General features: G+C 33.2%; 4 protein-coding genes and 1 long non-coding RNA gene across 6 annotated transcripts; 4 read left to right on the top strand and 1 right to left on the bottom strand.

Moving 5' to 3' along the window:
• The first annotated feature begins 5,629 nt into the window (after positions 1-5,629).
• Positions 5,630-5,980, top strand: LOC130511184 (uncharacterized). Its single transcript, XM_057008061.1, has one exon. It carries the CDS (start codon positions 5,630-5,632, stop codon positions 5,978-5,980), a length of 351 nt encoding a protein of 116 aa, XP_056864041.1.
• Positions 5,981-8,414: 2,434 nt separating this feature from the next.
• On the top strand, positions 8,415-11,249 carry LOC108850287 (uncharacterized). The gene is made up of 4 exons (XM_018623848.2): positions 8,415-9,895; positions 9,973-10,386; positions 10,461-10,978; positions 11,061-11,249. The coding sequence occupies exons 1-2, from the start codon at positions 8,849-8,851 to the stop codon at positions 10,246-10,248; spliced, it is 1,323 nt and encodes a 440-aa protein (XP_018479350.2). The 5' UTR covers positions 8,415-8,848; the 3' UTR covers positions 10,249-10,386; positions 10,461-10,978; positions 11,061-11,249.
• On the top strand, positions 10,341-11,156 carry LOC130511183 (uncharacterized). The gene is made up of 3 exons (XM_057008060.1): positions 10,341-10,386; positions 10,461-10,978; positions 11,061-11,156. Exons 1-3 carry the CDS (start codon positions 10,341-10,343, stop codon positions 11,154-11,156), a joined length of 660 nt encoding a protein of 219 aa, XP_056864040.1.
• A 265-nt stretch (positions 11,250-11,514) lies between the features above and the next one.
• On the bottom strand, positions 11,515-12,106 carry LOC108850286 (uncharacterized protein At4g04775-like). Its single transcript, XM_057008059.1, has 3 exons — positions 11,918-12,106; positions 11,749-11,802; positions 11,515-11,667 (listed from the first exon to the last, which is right to left on the bottom strand). Exons 1-3 carry the CDS (start codon positions 12,104-12,106, stop codon positions 11,515-11,517), a joined length of 396 nt encoding a protein of 131 aa, XP_056864039.1.
• A 5,061-nt stretch (positions 12,107-17,167) lies between these two features.
• LOC108854196 (uncharacterized) lies at positions 17,168-18,155 on the top strand. Of its 2 annotated transcripts, XR_001949864.2 has the most exons (3): positions 17,168-17,240; positions 17,313-17,765; positions 17,905-18,155. It is a non-coding gene; the product is annotated as an uncharacterized LOC108854196 (long non-coding RNA). The 2 variants fall into 2 exon arrangements; XR_008944445.1 differs by having other exon boundaries at positions 17,173-17,765.
• The last annotated feature ends 1,182 nt before the right edge of the window (positions 18,156-19,337 follow it).

The following is a 19,337-nucleotide window of genomic DNA, read 5'->3' as shown; positions in this document are numbered from 1 at the left end:
CAGAGAAGATTACATGTGTGTTCAGATACTTGTTTGAGTTGAATCCATGTGTCCTTTGATCGATACTCCCAAGGTAAAGCCTGAACTTTTATTTTATGTTAAGAAATGAGGTTAGTAGAGGGGAATGTGAGATGAGATTTGCTAAGTTGTGGACTAGATTTAATTTGGTTGCTAAGCTAGGACAATGCATAATGAACTTCTGTGATTAGGATGTTTAGATATGAATTGCAAACCCATAGAGTGATGACTTCAATGTTTTGAATCTTTGAGTCCCTACTGTTTTCAAACCTTTTCCAAAGACTATTGAGTTTTTGCTTGAGAACAAGCAAAGGAGTAAGTCTGGGGGAGTTGATATAACATGGATTTCACCCATTTTCTACCATGGTATAATGGTATTTTTATTATAACTAATGTGTTTTCTAGCCTGTTAGGTATGTTTTCAGGTTCATGAGTGTTTCGTGATAAAGTGATGCTTTTGGAGCATTTTGGAGTACAAGAGACAATACACCCGAGTTGACCATTCAAGACCAAGTCGGAAGTCAACATTTAGAGAAGAATCGATCGATACTCATCCAGAGTTGTCGATCGATGTAGCTGTGAAGATCCGCATACTAGAAGATTATAATCGATCGATACACATCAAGTGTTGTCGATCAATAGTGAGGACGAAATGGTTTAGCCGACTACTTCACCACGACTTCACCAAATTATGAGATTGCCCCTGACGAGTTTTTAACCTAATGGAAATGCTTAAATACCCTGCTAAGTGTTTTTGACGGCAAGCAAGCTTTTGTAACCAGATTGAAAAGCAAGCAGAGAGTGTGAGAGAAAGCTAGAGTTTTATTTGTTTTGAGAGATTGGAGAGATCATTGAGAGATTTGTGATTGAACTCCATTTTTTTTCTATTCTCTATCTAATGCAATTCTTTTACCTATCTTGTGTTATGAATTGCTTAGCTATATCTGAGTAGTCTACTTGTTAGATCTAGGGTTTAAATAGGTTTGTGGGATTAGCCCCAAACTATATTTGCTAAGTTGTGATATTCATCAAATAGATTGTACCCTATGCTTGTTCTAGAGTAGCTAACTAGAGCATAGATCACTAGGATCCTTATATCTTGAATTATCTGTTTGAACTAGTTGTCTCCTTGGAGAAGAGCTAACCGCCCTCCTTGAGGCCTAGTGTTCATTATCAGCTCACGCCTAGGCATTTCTAGAAGCCGTCGATCGATATCCCAACCGGACAATCGATCGGCGCTGCGAAAGGTGTATCGCTCGATATCTCTAAAGGATATCGATCGACTCTTTTTCTGGTCAACAGACGACAGTTGAGATCAGAGATCTAGTTATTTAACCAGTGAGACATCACTGAGTGTTAAGCAGCTGGGTTCTTTAGTATCATGCAAACAACTTATTAGGCATTTATAGATATTATAATCTCCATTCCTGAATAATAGCCCTATGTCTAGCACTCTTCATTATCATTTAAACAACCATTCATATTGTTAGTTAGAGAAACTACCTTGCTCATTTTAGGATTGTCATTTACATTTCATCATAAAAACCAACTTCACCTAGGATTGATTAATTGATTAGATTTAATTGGTTCCCTAGCTCCTCGTGATTCGATCCCTAAGTACTACAGCTGAACCTCTTATTTGAGAGAGTAAGGCTCTGTAGGGTAATTTGAGCTGTAACAACCACAAGCAGAATTTGCTCATAATCATGCCGTCAACCGCAGTTCGAAGTTCTGTCCTTTTCAGGTCATTTATGGGATCGTTCCTTGTGCCTCGCCGGATCTCTCAACTTTACCTGATCGCACCCGTCTTCATGGAGGAGCTGAAGCATTTATCGAACAAGTAGTCGAGACACACGAGCAGACAACAGCTAACTTGGAGAATTCGGTTCAGAAGTACAAAACTGCAGCTGATTATCATCGACATCGCCTCATATTTAAAGTCGGCGATCAAGTCTGGGCAGTTCTCACTCGAGATCGTATGCCTGCACATTCTTATAACAAGTTAAAGGCAAAAAAGATTGGTCCGTTGGAAATTCTAGAGCGTATCAATGACAATGCCTATCGTCTACAACTTCCAGCTGGTATTACAACATCTGATGTCTTCAATATCAAGTACCTGTCACGATACTTTCCTCCTGACCAGCCGTCTGATTCGAGGCCGAATCCTCTTTACCCTGGGGACCTGATGCAGCAGCATCCTAATTTCTTTATCGACAAGTTTCCTTTTCAGTTTTTTCCTTTTTGCTTTTAGGGTTTATGTTTTCCTTTTAATATTAGGATAGAGATTTTAATGACGGTTTAAGAGTACTATATAAAGAACTCTCTATTGGCTTTTGTATGGCATTCAGAGAATTTATAAAACTAGCTTTTGCTTTTAACCTTATAAGATTTGATTAAATTCATCTTCTAGGAAGCCTTGAACAAGATTTGATTGAATTCATCTTCTTCAAGTAGCAGGTCTCTGGAGATTTCAAATCGAAATCCCTAGATTGAGCTGATATCAATTTTTACCCGCCATCACTGAGGGACGGATACTTTTAAAGAGGGAGTCCGATTCACACCACTCTTCTGCATATCCGTAAAGCTAAATTGGAACGATTTCAGAGATGATCAAAGCAGTGAAACCTATATCGGATCCGATTACGCGATTTCGAAGCTTCCTTGCCTATAAGAGATCAAAGATGGCGAAGCCGAAGGATAACGTCGGACTTGGAGATCGTCACCATTAATTGATTTTCAAATCTCTATTTTTAACTACTCAAAGGAAGGGCATAAAAGTAAATGATTCGTTTAGTGAAACCTATTTTTGTGACTTTAGACCTTGAGTGCTATTTTGAGAACAAAAACTTAGTTTAGTGCTATCTTAGACTTTTTCTCTTATTTATTCATAAAAACATATCTTTGATTTATGTTTTTGACTATATAATTTTTTCACCGATTGAAATTAAAATAAGAAATGTTTGAGTAAAACAAACTAAATTGAACTTTTAACCATATGCAAAACCTAGTTATTTTAAAAAAATTATTCTATATTTGGCACAAAGTTAATACTGATTAACTAATAAAGAAAAATCTGCACTATTATTATTATGATAATATAATTAATTATGGAATTATTCTTAAGGTAATATAATTAATAAAATTGTTAAATTAAGTGAATTATGGCAATACAATTAATGTAATACTAATATCCATGTTTTTAAACCATTTTCATTTATATTGCTATCTATGTTTCCAAACAGTACTAAAATGTACTTTAGTTTTAATAAAATAGACTAGATTTTGACTCGCACGCTCATGCGAGTGTATTTTTTATAAAATGTGTTGCTATTTGTTTTTCATGTCAATATTAGAATTGCACAAAAAACCCGAATAAAAAAATTGAACCAATCCCGATCCAAAAAGAAGTACCAACCTGAACCGAAATTGATTAAATATCTAAATTATTCAAAATTTTGGTATTTAGATAACTGAAACTGATTTCGATCTGAACCGCAGTATTTCAGATATCCGAATGTATTTGAAAAAGATTTATATAATTATATTTTTTTGATTTAATGTATATAAAAACATCCAGAATATATATATAAATAGTCAAATGTAAATATTTAAAATAGTTAAAGTATACACAAAACACCAAAAATACTTAAAATAATTATTGATTCTCTATCCAAATATTTAAATCAAACCAATTTATATGTTAAGTTTAGGTATTCTGAAATATGTTATTCAATATGACCTCGTGGCTGACCATTGAGTAACACCCGATATTGTACCGATGATATACACTCCATTAAAAGTTTAATCCAATGAGGATCAAAACCCATCTTCGAGAGAAGAGCTTTAATGAAATCCCATTCTATCCGATCGTATGCTTTACTCATATCCGTTTTGATGGCCATATATTTTCCTTGGCACGCCTTGTTTGTCCGCAGACCATGAAACATTTCCTGAGCTATCAGAATATTGTCTGAGATCAGTCTCCCTGCCACAAATGCCGATTGAGTCTCTGATATCAGGATTGGGAGATAAATTTTCAATCTCTGACATAACACCTTAGATATGATTTTGTATCCCACATTACACAAACTTATTGGCCGCAGTTCTGTCATCCTTGTGGGCCTTTCCGTTTTAGGTATCATGCATATGTTAGTAATATTTAACCTTGAGTCCAGCTCCCCCGTCATTAAGAAATTATTTACCATCTTCACCAAATCCTGTTTCACCACATGCCACGAGTGTTGGAAGAAAAGTGCTGTCATTCCATCAGGACCCAGAGCCTTTTCTGGATGCATCATAAATAGAGCGGTTCGGACTTCCTCCTCAGTTGCCAGCCGCAGTAGCCTGTCGTTCATCTGTGGTGTAATACCCGGCCTTATTTCCTCCAAAAATTGATCAAAATCTGTAGGCGAGGTTGTATTGAATAAATCCTCAAAATAATTTACTGCCACTTTCTCAATACCATTATCCTCCGTAATCCAATTCCCATTGGCATCATGAAGACCCACAATCCTATTACGTGTTCTCCGTTGTTTTGTTAAAGCATGGAAAAAGTTGGTATTACGATCCCCTAACGTGTTCCACAAATTTCGACTTTTCTGATGCCAATACTCCTCTTCATCCTTATACGCTTCCTGGAGTTTCCGAGATATCTCCATAATGTCCTCCTGGGTCCTAGAATCATCCATCTGAACTTTCTCAAGTGCTTTCTGCAGTTCCCCTATTTTTTCTTTTCCAGTTGGTGGGTTATTTTTCCTCCATTTCGCAATTTCGTGTCGACAATTGCTAATCTTCTCCACAATATCCACCTGGTCCGACTCCCTGTCCTGCACCCAGCCCATCGTAATCGAATCCATAAAACCCTCTTTACCAATCCATCTCTTGTCAAATCTAAATTGTCCTCTTCGCCTTATAACTTTATCTTCCAAATATGCAACTACTGGACGGTGATCCGAACCTACCATTCCTAAATATTCTGTGTAGGAACAGGGAAGAAGAGTATGCCACTCTTCATTGGCAAGTGCTCTGTCTAACCTACATCGAACCATAAAAGCCCCTTTTCCTTTTCCTCTCCTTCCTTGCCATGACATTGTATTTCCCTTCGCCGGGAATTCCAGTAAACCACTATTACGAATCATATTATTAAAAGGAACAAAGGTATCCGGGTGCCTTATGGCACCACCTTCTTTCTCATGTGTTTTTTGAATGTCCTCCGGCGCGTCAGGTCTGGGCTCTATCCCAGATACCATCTAACTCAACAATTTTCCCGACAGAATCTTTGTTTACAAATATGGATTACTTGTTTTGGAGGATAAGACCTGAATTGGAAGATCATCACTTTGCTTGGATATTGTGGTATATCTGGAAAGGAAGAAATAATAAGGTCATCAGCAACTTGGACATAGACCCGCATGAAACCCTTCAATTAGCGATGACAGAATCACGGCTATGGGCGGAGGCCCAAGTAGTACAAGTGCCAACACCAAATACATAACAACAGAATCTTCCGATGATTCCTGGCCGGTGGTGTTTTGTGGATGCATCTTGGAAGGACAAGGAAGTTTTCTCAGGGCAGGGATGGTATAGTACACTCGAATGGTTTACTGGACTAATGGGAGCACGGAATATAAGAGCTTCTCTTTCTCCTCTTCACGCTGAGATAGAAGCTTTAATTTGGGCAATGGAATGCATGAGAAATTTGCGTCAGTTTCGGGTCACGTTTGCAACAGATTGTCTGCAACTGGTGAAGATGGTGTCTGAACCAGATGATTGGCCTGCATTTGCTAATATGTTAGAAGATATCAAGACCTTGAAAGAATCGTTCCACAGCTTGGAGATCATTCATGTACCCCGCACACAAAATTTGAAGGCCGATGGCTTAGCACGCAGTGCTAGGAAACAAACGACCTTTGTTGTGCACATGGATGCAGAACTACCGTTTTGGTTTACAGAGTCTGTTTGAGTCTGTAAAAGTCGATGACAAAAAAAAAAAAAAAAATATGTTATTCAAATTTATATGTAATTTATTATTTTGTTTATATATTTTGAGAAATTTAAAGTATATAACGAATTTAAAAATAATTTAAATGGGTTATCCGAACCCGAACGAACCCGCAAAGATCTGAATCGAATCTGAACCAAAATTTAGAAATATTCAAATAAGACTGAAATCTTTGACCCTGGAAACCCGAAACCCAAATAGACCCGAACCAATAACGAATGGATACGCAAAAACCCACCCCTAATTCACAATCTATTTTTTCCCTTAAAAACATAACAAACATATAATTAATAGTACTTTATATGTACTATCATATAAATAATCACATATATTATATTTTAACAATTTAATGTGAAATATTAAATTCATAATTTAAGTTGGTATATGAAATTTGACTTTGTATTGTATTTTTCTTATATATATTGAAAACATATTTTAATAATGGTTATTGGAAAATATTATAGTAAAAATAAATTTTTGAAAATATGTATATTTTGAGTCAGTTTTGATATAAATCAAATTTAAATTATTATTCTGTTTTGAAATATATATAAAGTTTAAATTTTGTTTATGATTATTTAGACAAATGATATTTTTAGATAATTAGATTAGCTCATTTTCGTATATTTTAAAGTTTGCCCAAATAGATTGTTTCTCATAATATAATAGATTTCCAATTTTTCTTAATAACATAAATTCATTATTTTCTTAAAATTATGCTATCTATGTTTTCAAATAACATTATATTTTTTTATACTTTTATTCATGTTTCCAAACAAATATATATATATATATATCTTTTAAATTGTTATCTAAGTTTCCAAACAAACATCTTTTAAAAATTGTTATCTATGTTTCCAAACAAATCTAATTTGTACTTCAGTTTTAATAATAAACTAGATTTTGACCCGCCCTTAAAAAGGGCGGGTATTTTTTTGTTGGAAAAATTATTTTACGTAATAAAAATTATGATTTTTGATAAATTATATATTTTAACTTTTTATGAAATTTATCTTAAATTTACTTATATGAATTATTTTTGTTATTTTAAATATGACTAAATTTTTGAAGATTCTAGATAATTCTAATCCGTAATATGATTTTATTTATTAAACCCGAAACTAAACTTATTTTACACTGATTTTTTTTAATTTAAATAAAATATTTTATATCTTCAACACTCTCTGTATTGAAAAAAATATTTGTGCATTTCAAAACATTTTCTATAGTTTTATTAAATTTAGTTTATGTGATTTAGTTTTTATTTTAAATGAAACTATTTTTTTAAGATGTTGAGATAATTCAGACACGTATTATGATTTTGTTGATTTAATCATTTGTTATTTCAAATCGATTTTATTTTGAGGTTTCATTTAATAAATGCTTTCAAATAATTACTAACGTGAAAGATTTTTTGGAAAGATATGTTGCAAATATTTAAGAGACAAAATGTTTAAAAAGACTAAGAACTGAATTATTAAATATTATTTACTGTAATTGCAAAATAATGATTTTTTATTGGTTGCAAATACTGCTGGCAAAAGGTACATACAATATTTGTAATTAATTGGAAAAGTCAAGACCATATTCATAAGAAGTATTTTAATAGTATAAATGTTCATGCCTAACTGATTTTATAAACTGATAAAAATTGTTTATTTAGTAAAATAATTATATTAAATGAAAAATTAAGTGTAAATATAACATATTTTTATTTTTTATTTAAGTTATTATTTTATTTATAAAAACATGGCTTTGAATATTTTTTTTGGTTACGTTATTTTCCACCGGTTGACACTAAAATAATTTTTTTTACTAAATTGAACATTTAACCATATATAAAACTTAGTTATTTACATTTTTGATATTATAATTGGCACAAAATCTATATTGATTAACTAATAAATAAAATCTGCACTATTATTATTATGGTAATGTAATTAATGATGTATATTATTGTTAAGGTAATATAATAAATAAAATTATTAAGCTCATTGAAATATAGAAATACAATTAATGTAATATAATTAATGATGTGTATTATCGTTAAGGTAATATAATTAATAAAATTATTAAGCTAACTGAAATATAGAAATATAATTAATGTAATATTATTCATGTTTCCAAACAACTTTCATTTAGAATACTATACTTGTTTCCAAACATCTCCAAAATGTACTTCAACTTTAATAATATAGATGGTAATGTAATTAATGATGTATATTATTGTTAAGGTAATATAATAAATAAAATTATTAAGCTCATTGAAATATAGAAATACAATTAATGTAATATAATTAATGATGTGTATTATCGTTAAGGTAATATAATTAATAAAATTATATATTAAGCTAACTGAAATATAGAAATATAATTAATGTAATAGGGAAGACGATCTATTTCCCCACGAGTAATATCATATAGCACCAAATGTCCACGGAACTATTGCCTCGTTCCATTTGCCCCCGAATCCAAAGTTCGAATCCTATTTCCACACCAACTAAAACGAAAAATTTATATGTCCCAGATTATAAATTTCGAATCTTAATTCTCCATAAGTCTGGTTAGACATTGGGTTACTGTTCGTAGGTTAATTAGTTAACCATAATAAGCCAGATTAAACCAATGTCTGGTCGGATTACTTTAATAAACCGAAATTAGATCCGATTAAGACCCGATTACTTTAATAAACCCGACCAAATCCTGGGTTGAAAGTCCAAACGCCGTAAGAACCGCCAAGTCCCTTTCTTTATCAAATCCTAACCCTAAATCAGAGAGAACAGAGAAAAAGAAGAGACGAAGAGAGAGTGTTGAAGTTGAAGTTTTTCCATGGCGAATGAAGTGAACGCGAATGAAGTGAACGCTGCGAATGAAGTAAACGGTGAGGACTTTGATGAAGAAACAGTTGAGAGAGAAGAAAACGAGATTGAACAGGTGGTTGAAGAATTCATCGATGAGCCTCCTGTACGCCACGACGAGTGTCCCTCGAGTGAGGATGAGGGAGATGAACCTCGTAAGAAGGCGAAGAAGGTGGTCCCTGTGAAACGTGGTGCTGGAAATCTGTACAAGGGGCAACATTTCTTGAATGGTGTGGCTTTCAAGGACTCTGTGCTCGATTATGCTCTGAGAACAGGCCGAAATATCAAGCAGTACAGGTATGATAAGGATAAGATTGGGTTCATCTGTGTTGGTGCTGAAGCATGTGAATGGAAAGTGTATGCGTCCACTCTTCCTAAAGATAATGTCTGGAAAATTAGAATCTTCACAGAGGAGCATTCATGTATTCAAAATGGTGATTGTGAGATGTTAAAAGTTCCTCAAATTGCAAGGCTTTTTGTTGATAAGATTAGAGAGGAACCAGAATACTACATGCCCATGAAGATTGAAGAATTGGTTCAAGAAAAATGGGGGTTTACGGTATCTAGGCCTCAGTGTCAGGCTGCAAGAAACAAGGCACTAAGGTGGATTGAGTTCGAGAATGATCACATGTTTGCCCGGCTAAGAGATTATGCTGCTGAGTTGCTCGAATCAAACCCGGGTTCGATTGTGGAGATTGAGACTCTGACTAACACGACTGGTGAGAAAGAGATCGAGGAGTTCAACAGGATATTTATTTGCTTTGATAACATCAGAAAGACATGGAAAGAGTCGTGTAGGCAACTAATAGGAGTCGATGGATGCTTCTTAAAGCACAAAGTCAAGGGGCAGCTTCTTGTTGCATTAGGAAGGGATGCGGATAATGCTATATATCCAATAGCATGGGGGGCTGTTCAAGTGGAAAACACAGAAAACTGGTTATGGTTTGTGAGAAAGATCAAAGATGTCTTGGGATTGAATCAGGGGCTTGGTTACATACTAGTGTCAGATCGACAAAAGGTATGTGGTTAATCTTTATGTGCTTTTGGTGGTATGTTAAGGATGACTTTTGATGTTTCTATTTTTCTGTTTTTTAGGGATTGATAAGTGCTGTTCAGACTGAGTTACCACAGATTGAACATAGAATGTGTGTACGCCATATCTATGGTAATCTGAAGAAGAATCATGCTAGTAGAAAAGAGATGAAGTCATTGATATGGAACTTGGCATGGAGCTACAACGAGACTGAGTTCCTTCAACGTTTAGATAAGATTTTCTGCTATGATGCTGGTGTGTACGATGATGTTCAAAAGAGTAAGCCTAGGACATGGTGTAGAGCCTTCTACAAGCTGGTAACTACTGTGAAGATGTAGAAAATAATTCTACAGAGTCTTTCAACAACACAATATCTAAGGCTAGGGAGTTTGCTTTTTTGCCAATGCTAGAGGGCATTCGTAGATTGGCAATGGCTCGTATTGCAAAGAGATCAGTCATCGCTAATGCCCACAAAGGTTTGTCTACTCATTTTTCTATTTGTCCTCGGTTTTAATGCTATGTTTCTTGATCATTTTTTTTTGTATTTCAGGTTTATGTACACCATATGTTACAGACTTTCTTAAGGTTGAGCATAAAAAAGCATCTGCGTGCAAGGTTACTAGAAGTACAAATGGGATGTATGAAGTAAAGTTGAGTTCATGCACTTACCGTGTTAGCTTGGAGAGGAGGACTTGCACATGCATGAAGTTTGAAATCTGTGGCATCCCTTGTGAGCATGCTTATGGAGTGATGCTGCAGAAGAAGTTAGCCCCTGAAAATTATGTGTGTCAGTGGTTTCACACAGCTACATGGCGAAGAAACTACAGAGATGGTCTTGTTCCTGTGAGAGGTGCTGACTTCTGGCCTAAAACGTCTGCTCCTGATGTCCATATTCCTCCTGAACCGCCTCAACCTGCTCGAAAGAAGATTACTAAAGCAGATAAGAAAAGGAAGAGAGGAGTCAATGAATCACCAACAAAGAAAGCCCCAAAGAACAAGAAACGTACTATGCATTGTGGGACTTGTGGAGAACCTAATCACAACTCAAGATTCCACAAAAAGCAACAGGTTTGTTCTGTTTTGATCCTTGATATCACCTTTGTTAATCGACTTCTGTTTTTTGTCACTAATGTGACTTCTATTTTTGCAGGCTTCTCAAGGTCTTCCTCGAGTTCCTTCTCAAGTTGCTTCTCCAGCTGCATCTCAGACTGCTTCTCAAGCTGCTTCACATGAAGACATGTGCTGATGTTCTTTAGCTTTTGTTTTTTAGTACTATTTTATGTTTGAATTATCTCGGAATGTGGTTGTTATCCTTTTTTCTAGACTATTGTCGGCTTTTGGTGTGTATTTTAACACTTCTTTTGTTCAAAACGAATGATATTTATCCTTTTTATATCTAATGCCTCTTCTTTTCAATAAAGTGTCTCAAATAAAAGTTATTTAGCATTGAAAATCAAATCATTTAACATTGAAAAACATAGTCATTTAACATTGAAAAGCAAAGTCATTTAACAATAAAAACATATTCTTCCATTGTCTTACATAACAACATTACTAAAACACAACAAACATAACTAAACACAACCATTTTCTTCTTATCACATTCACCATGATTTGAGAAAAACCTTCATGACACCAACCAACACCACACATCCAACGACAGCTGATAGCATCGTTTTCTTCATGCTACCTTTAGCTTCAGCCAACACTTCATCCACCTTATCAAACAGCTCTTTCTCCACTTTCATTTGAACTCTCTCACCCAACAAAATCTCATTTCTTTTCATTTCTCTCAACTCTTCTTCAAGTCTTGCAGTTTTGAATTCAAGTTTTTCAACCTCATTTATCAGTGCCTCATCAATCCATTTGAAGAAATGATTATCATTCTCAAGCTAAAAATAACAACAAAGCTTATTAAAATCGATAACAGAAAATAACACAGTTTATTAACTACCTAATTCAAACATCACAGCAATAACACAACACAGCTAATGAGAGAGAACTCACCTTCTTTCTTGCAGCATAAGCACAACGAAAATACCTTCGGTAAGGATTGTAGTCAGATTTCGACATCAGAGGAAGAATTTCTTCACCACACCAGCATCTCTTCGGAATTCCGTTGATCACTCCACCCCTGCGACGAGAAGAACTCACTCCAATCGATGCTACAGATGTGTTACTCGAATCTCCTGACATTGTTCTCTCAAAGCTTCAAACACAGAAGAGGGTTTTAGGGTTCTTATTTCAATTTGAAAAGGGGCTTTGGTTGTTCTATCGGGATTTTAGAGTTTTGTAAAATCGAGTCGGATCGGATTTTAGTTCTGCTTCGAGTTAGGTTTGGTCGGGTTTTATTTAAGTTTCTGGTTTAATATTGTTTGGTTTGGCGTCCAAAACCGTGGTTTGACTTTCGGTTAACAAGATCGTGACAAAACCAAGATTGGTGTGGAAATAGGATTCGAACTTTGGATTCGGGGGCAAATGGAACGAGGCAATAGTTCCTTGGACATTTGGTGCTATATGATACTACTCGTGGGGAAATAGATCGTCTTCCCAATGTAATATTATTCATGTTTCCAAATAACTTTTATTTAGAATACTATACTTGTTTCCAAACATCTCCAAAATGTACTTCAACTTTAATAATATAGATATACTTCAATTTATGTTTCCAAACAATTCTCATTTATACTGTTATCCATATTTTTAAATAATACTAAATTGTACTTCAATTTTAATAATATGGATTTTATATTGCAGTATTTAAGGGTCAAATCCACATAGACTCTATCATTACTCAATAATTTATTAGTATTCGAATTAAAGCTAAATTGGTAGTATTAAAAGATAAGAAATAGAAATAGCAAATTGTTTGTAGTTCAAAATGGTGAAAAGCTAGACCTTTGGGAATTCTTACGTTCTCTGGAAATGCAACTATTATCAGTTATTAGGAATTCAATGGAATAGTCCTGAACTCAAACTCAGTGTATAACTAATTAGTTCTCACAGTAAAAGTATCTAATGTTTAAATCAGGGTTTTCTGTTGTCTCAGTCTTACCCGAGTATAGTATCAATTGATACCTTGAAAGGTAATTGATAAAAATCTTAAACAAGCCTTATTGTACAGGTTTGATATATTCTCTAATCGCCTAGGTTACTCTTGTACACCTACTTTATTAGTCTTTCTAGGCCTTAATTTCTGGTAATATAGTACGATTTCGCTTATGTCAATTGTCCTAAGATCTAAGATTAGGGTGACCAATCCTAATAAAAGCATGAAGCTCAACCTTTAAATAAAAATTTTGTAGATTTCCCTGATAAATTTACATTTAGCAATTCATAGAACAATCTTTGATAAACACTAAGTCTAACAATGGAATTACTCAAACATAATCATGAAAGACATAATTGAAATCTGAATAAACTGCATAGACGGTAAAGTAAGAAATAATGGAGTTCAAGATCTTCTCTGAAATAGTTCAGATCTTTCTCTCCTAAGCTCAAACATAATATATAGGGTTTCTAACCGTTTCTGAGTTCTGTTGTATTAATATAAATTTTTGGGCCAAAACTGTAATCTTGAATCTTCATTAACTCGCATGTAAAACAGAGCACCAAGCTACACAAGGAGACTGTGCCGATCGACACTTCTTTCTCTCCTAAGGACTAATCTTCAAGTTCCATAGCAGCTTCATCCAAAACTCCAAAATGATCCAATAACTCCAATTTCATCCATTCCACTCAAAGATTCCAAAAACTCCAAAACATAATATAAAGACTTAGTTAAATAATATATTATGGCATAAAAAGCGGTCAAATCTATAGTATATCAAACACTCTCCAAACCCTCTTATTTATTGTACAAGACTTTCAATACACACTACACATAGTTACCTAATATTTGCCAAAATTAGATGACATAATATTTTGGCAAAATAATAATGGAAATTTTGGGGGAAAAGGAACAAGTAAACTAAACTATTGTCTCCTTATTAAAAAATCAAATTTTATCACTTATTACCCTTCTTGTAAATAAAAATTCATATCAATATATTTACAATGAAAAAATTTAAGAAAAATATAAAACATGAAGTAGTCAAGCATGTGCATATATGAAAAATATTTTTAGATTCAAAAAAATATTTGGAAGAGTAAGTTCAAAAATAGGTTAAATGTGTTAGAATATCAAATCTACCATCTACGACGAATTAGAATATACAGTCTACCTAAGATACAATGATCTACTCAAGGTAGAATGAAAAATACACCAACAATATTTCGACCTACTAAGGCAGAATAACAAATCTACATTTCCTTCTAAGTTATGTATATTTGGTAGATTACAAAGCACAATAAAAATTATCATATCTGCCATGGCAGAACATACTTTCTTCACACTTTTATTTTAGGGAAAATTACCAATAGAGAACAAAAAAACAAGGGTGTTGTCCCTTTGGTATACATCTTTTTTTTGTCCAATTTTTCTCCTTTTTACCCTTTGTATTTCTGAAAACTAATGAAATAAATACTTTTGTGAATAAAAAAAATATTAAAAATATAAAAAATTAATAAAATACCTATATACACAGGCTGTTTTTTTTTCTTTCAAAAAGTTGATAAATAAAAATTTGAAAATACGTTCTACTAAAGGTAGAATGTGCCTTCTTTAGAAAATGGTATAGTAGAAAACGATTTCTAAAATAAACACGTTCATCTACTATTTTATTTGTAAACAAAATCCGAAAATCCGAAAATCTAGGAAAAACGGTTACCAAATATTCCCTAAGTCTTTTTATTTCCATTTTAAATGTTTTTTTTCCTAAATTTACTTCTTACCCACGTTTGTACTTCTTAGTAAATTTTTAATGTTATTATTTTTCTTTATAATTAAACTATAATTGTTAATTTCATTATTTTTCTTTATAATTAAATCCTAATTGTATTTTGAAGTTTATGCATCTTTTTTACTTCTTGGTAATTTCTTAATTTTATTATTTTCTTTATATCCTAATTTTATTATTTATTTATAAATTAAATCCTAATTGTATTTTTAAGTTAATTAGGAAGGACTAAACTAGGTTATCATTAATGTTTATACTATAGGGACAAAAATTTTGGTTTTAATTTTAAGGTGACAAGACTATAGTTAGTTTGTTCTTTTTTTCTAAATTTCTCAATAATTGTTATGATTTGACATTTGACATATGACAAAACACTATTATTAATTATTTATTATTGATCCATATGTTCATTTAGTGCTTACCACATAAAACACTAATGTGATAATCCATACCAGCATTCAACAATCAACAAATAACCATCTTGTCTTATTTTTTATTTTCTTATAATATGACTTTATTATATTTGTTACTTTAAAAGTTTACGAGGGTATTTTTATTGTCCTCTACTTTGGTGATCAGAGATATTCTCGTTTTACTTTGATCTTCATTGTAATGGTTATTTCAAATTCTTCAAAGAATTCTAAAGTAAACTTTTACGAAGAGATTCTTGTGAAACGGAAAAAGTCATTTCATATTCAACATCTTGAATGATCGTGCAAAAATATATATGTATTTTTAAAAAATCGAATAACATACATTTTGTTTATTGTTTATAACGATGACATACCTAAGTCGCCACGTCAACTACCAAACCAACTAATTTTGTTGATGAAGATGTAGAATATTTTCAAAATAAAATAAATCAAAATAGTTTTTAATTAGTTAAAATTAATAATATTTAATTAAATAATGAAATTTTGTTATTCGTAAATTTTTTCATCATATATTTTATATTTCGTAACTACAATTGAATAAAATATATATTTTTTAAATAAAATAATATATTCGTTTACAACGTCAATGTTTTCAAAACCGGACCGGACCGGCCAGTCGGGCCGGTCCAACCGTGAATCGTTATGTAAACTGAGTTCGGGTTGATTTAAAAATTAGATTTAGATTAAACCATCAAACTCGGTTAAAAACCGGTTAAACCGGTGACTCGGGTCGATTAAGAAAACCGGTTCACCAAAATATTAAACGTCGTTCATTAATTTTGATATAGAAATGGTAACTTCTTAATTTGATTCCGGATTCTCAGTGTTTTGTTTGAAAACCAAAATTATTTCTTCCCCTTTTAGTTTTCTTTTATTATATTTGTTTCCTTCTCTTCGTTATACAGATATACTATAAAGCATTAAATTGTTATCCATTGATGCTCACATTTATTATAATTTACATATATATATACTACTATATAAATCGTGGTCAAGCATAAATCAATACTCAATAGTGATTACAAACATTATTGTTTAATAATAATTCTAATGGTATGTTTTATTTATGACGTTAAAGATTTCTGTTGTTCAATAAAAAAAACATTAAAGATTTCTAGGTATACTCCCCCAGTTAATCATATTTCCACACATATATATATCTATCTATATTTATATATAATTGGGTTCTCTCCCTCCTTAGACGTGACACGTCGGATTACACGTCAGTAATTCGAGCGCTGCTGTTGTGACACCGTTTCATTAATGTGCTCCTTTCATAACTGCGGGCTTGACGTTGGGCTTCTGTCTCGCGTTCGTTTGCGGCCCATCAACCACATATGTCGAAGGAAACCCTAATCAGTTGCAGACGCGACACTTCGTGTTCTTCGTTTCTCTTAGATTGGCAAAGGGACGATCGAGTTTCTTCAGTGTGAGATCATCAGGAATTGGACTTTCAGACGACCTTTGGTTTACATACGACGGTGAATGTCTCCGTCAACGATTTTCAGAGAATCGCCTGGGTATAGCCGACTATCACCACCCCGCCAATTTCGTGGACGTCTCCATCTACATCATCATATTCCGTGGCGCTAGGTTCAGCCCTTCCGGCAACACCGACTTTCACTTTGGCTACCAAGTTGCCTGCTCAAATATACTACTAATCTAAGATCCAGAATATCATCGAAATTTCTGGACTTGAGTCTGAAGTCACTTGGGTACGTAAGGTTTTACTTCATTCATCTTACAGAAGTCGAAAGAATTGCGGCACCTTCTTTTTGTTTCGCCTATATTTCTCATTTATACTGCTCAGTGATCCTTTTTCTAGCTGGTTAAGAGGAACTCACCGCTTTGGATCGAGAAAGATGAAGATAATGATGGCGAAATTTGATTCCACTTTGAATTCGAGCAAGTTTTTTCCCTTCACGAGTTTTTTCTTGGGTTTCCACTCAAACATATGCTAATAAACTTTAACCAATTTTTTGTCTCCCAGCACAGGAGCGGATTGAATCAGCAAAAGCTTGAGAATTGTAATCCAGAAGGAAAAGCAGCTGACTTTAGGTAAGTTCTTACTCATGCTTCAGAAGGTCTATTTGTAACTGATCCTATGTCTTACTGTCCATTGCCCGTCAGGTTGTTCCTTCCCTTAGTAGTTATTTGTGCTATCTGTTCGAGTTATTGGAATAGGGAAGTCAGCTAGCGTGTCATCTCACGGTGAAATAGTACCACTTAGTATGCAGATGTATGGTTGTAGAGTGCTACAAAAAGTACAAAGCCACTACACTTTTCCTGGACCTTTAAAAATGTTAAAATAGTGGACTAATGGATGAAAATTCGTTCTGGTGATGTCATAGAACCTGATAAGAGAGTTCGTTTAGCACATAAACTTGACGGGCAACCAGGCAGGTCATGAGATACGTTCAGACACCAAAACAGAAACCAGGAGCTCTTGAAATGCATCGATAATACTTCTTCAGACTGTTGGATCGATGTTACCTGAGGTAACTTACCTGCAGTCCATGGTCAAGTTTATTTGGTCTCTATGCATCCTTATGGCTGCCGAGCAATCATGCACTAAGAATTAAAGTAATGCATGTTTTTAACCCTTCTCCCTATCTTGGTTTCTTCATTATTACACAATAGCAATTTTTCTTCACGTTTTTTTTGCTCTTATGTATAGAGTAACCATATCTTTGATTAGTACTGAATGTCCCTGTAAATCTAGGTTTTTAACTAAGGCTATGTGGGATGACATTGGAGTCACACAGATTGGGACTGTCCAAGAAAAGAGAATTTTTTATAGACTTCAGATGTCAAACATTGTCTCTTTGTTTCAGTGGAAGTGTTTATTTTTAGCAGTGTTTGTTGTCCTTATGTATAAAATGTGCTCTGTATAATGATTCTAGCTAAGTCTGTTTTGGCTTCATCATGTTTCTGTTTAAATGGTTCAAATATAGCTGTTATATTTTGTGAGCATTCAAAACTCTCATTCTTGGGTTGGTGCCCACAAGAAGCACGGATGTCTGATGGTATGCTAAGTGCAACAGTGAAATTAACTAATAACTTGATCATCAAGGCGAATGCTCAAATTAGTGCTACCACCAGAGATTTTGTTTGTTCTATGGTGTTTAACTGTACTTTCATTCCATAAAGTATTATATCAGAAACTCTTATATTTAACAAATTTGTTTACATGCTCTTCCAGCGAACAAATGAGCCTCATATGTCCCATTCAGTGATAGAAAAGATTGAACAATGTAATTTCAAATAAAAAACACCTAATACCACCCAATTGGAGAAATAAATACAAATGTACATAAACTTGCTAGCAATTACACATCATATAAACTTATAAAATAAACGTTAAAATCCTATAAGACCGACCGCAATAAAAATAAATAAACCCCTACCCTCCCCCCCCCCCTCCAAAAACAATAAAGTTCTCAAACAACAAACTAAAATTATTACAATAAAGACTACATATGGCATGTAAAATAGGCAAGGAACAAACTATTATAAAAAATTGTCGCCCAGAAGGTTTGAAACAATACAAAAAATTACAACAGTGGCAGAGAAACGTCTTTTAACAAAACTCATGGAGTCATCTCTGATACCAATTCACGCCGCGCCTTGAATTGTCATAATTTACACTTATTTTCTCATCACCACAAAATCAGAAATAAGCAAACCATTTCCTGCTACTACATATAACATGGTGTCATAAACTAAAAATGTTCATTACAATAAAATAAAGAAGGAGAACATTAAGATATGCTACACACAATAACATCAAATAAAAAACACAACTAATATTCCGCGCAATAATTTTTTTGATTTGTCTGAACTTTAGATTTTCTTTTATTATGTCGACGTGAAATAAAATAATAAGAAGATATATATGTTACATTTTCTGAATTATTTTTGCTAATTTTGTATTCTGTGAAAATAAAGAACAATGAAGTTAAACCAAAAAAATTAATTAAAAATAACAACACAATCTCAAAATTTTATTTATTATTTGTTTGTTTATAATTAAAATCATATCATTTTAATCTATTAATTTGAATTTCCTGTTTGTCTGTTAATTTAAATTTCCAGTATGAGATATATTTCTCTGTTATGGTTTTCTTCATGTTTTTTTGCTATAAATCAGTATAA

Source organism: Raphanus sativus, chromosome 4, assembly GCF_000801105.2.
Source record: "Raphanus sativus cultivar WK10039 chromosome 4, ASM80110v3, whole genome shotgun sequence".
In the NCBI taxonomy this organism is placed as follows: Eukaryota; Viridiplantae; Streptophyta; class Magnoliopsida; order Brassicales; family Brassicaceae; genus Raphanus; species Raphanus sativus.
The sequence above is the reverse complement of the archived record's forward strand: the minus strand, read 5'-3'. Positions and strand labels throughout refer to the sequence as shown.

Excerpts from the sequence above, each read along its gene's own strand:
- LOC130511184 (XM_057008061.1), top strand. The coding sequence starts at position 5,630 with ATGGGAGCACGGAATATAAGAGCTTCTCTTTCTCCTCTTCACGCTGAG.
- LOC108850287 (XM_018623848.2), top strand. The coding sequence starts at position 8,849 with ATGGCGAATGAAGTGAACGCGAATGAAGTGAACGCTGCGAATGAAGTA. Across the intron at positions 9,896-9,972 it reads TAGTGTCAGATCGACAAAAG|GGATTGATAAGTGCTGTTCA; the intron begins GTATGTGGTTAA and ends TCTGTTTTTTAG.
- LOC130511183 (XM_057008060.1), top strand. The coding sequence starts at position 10,341 with ATGGCTCGTATTGCAAAGAGATCAGTCATCGCTAATGCCCACAAAG. Across the intron at positions 10,387-10,460 it reads CATCGCTAATGCCCACAAAG|GTTTATGTACACCATATGTT; the intron begins GTTTGTCTACTC and ends TTTGTATTTCAG. Across the intron at positions 10,979-11,060 it reads GATTCCACAAAAAGCAACAG|GCTTCTCAAGGTCTTCCTCG; the intron begins GTTTGTTCTGTT and ends CTATTTTTGCAG.
- LOC108850286 (XM_057008059.1), bottom strand. The coding sequence starts at position 12,106 with ATGTCAGGAGATTCGAGTAACACATCTGTAGCATCGATTGGAGTGAGT. Across the intron at positions 11,803-11,917 it reads CTTATGCTGCAAGAAAGAAG|CTTGAGAATGATAATCATTT; the intron begins GTGAGTTCTCTC and ends TGTTATTTTTAG. Across the intron at positions 11,668-11,748 it reads ATGAGGCACTGATAAATGAG|AGAGTTCAAATGAAAGTGGA; the intron begins GTTGAAAAACTT and ends TTGTTGGGTGAG.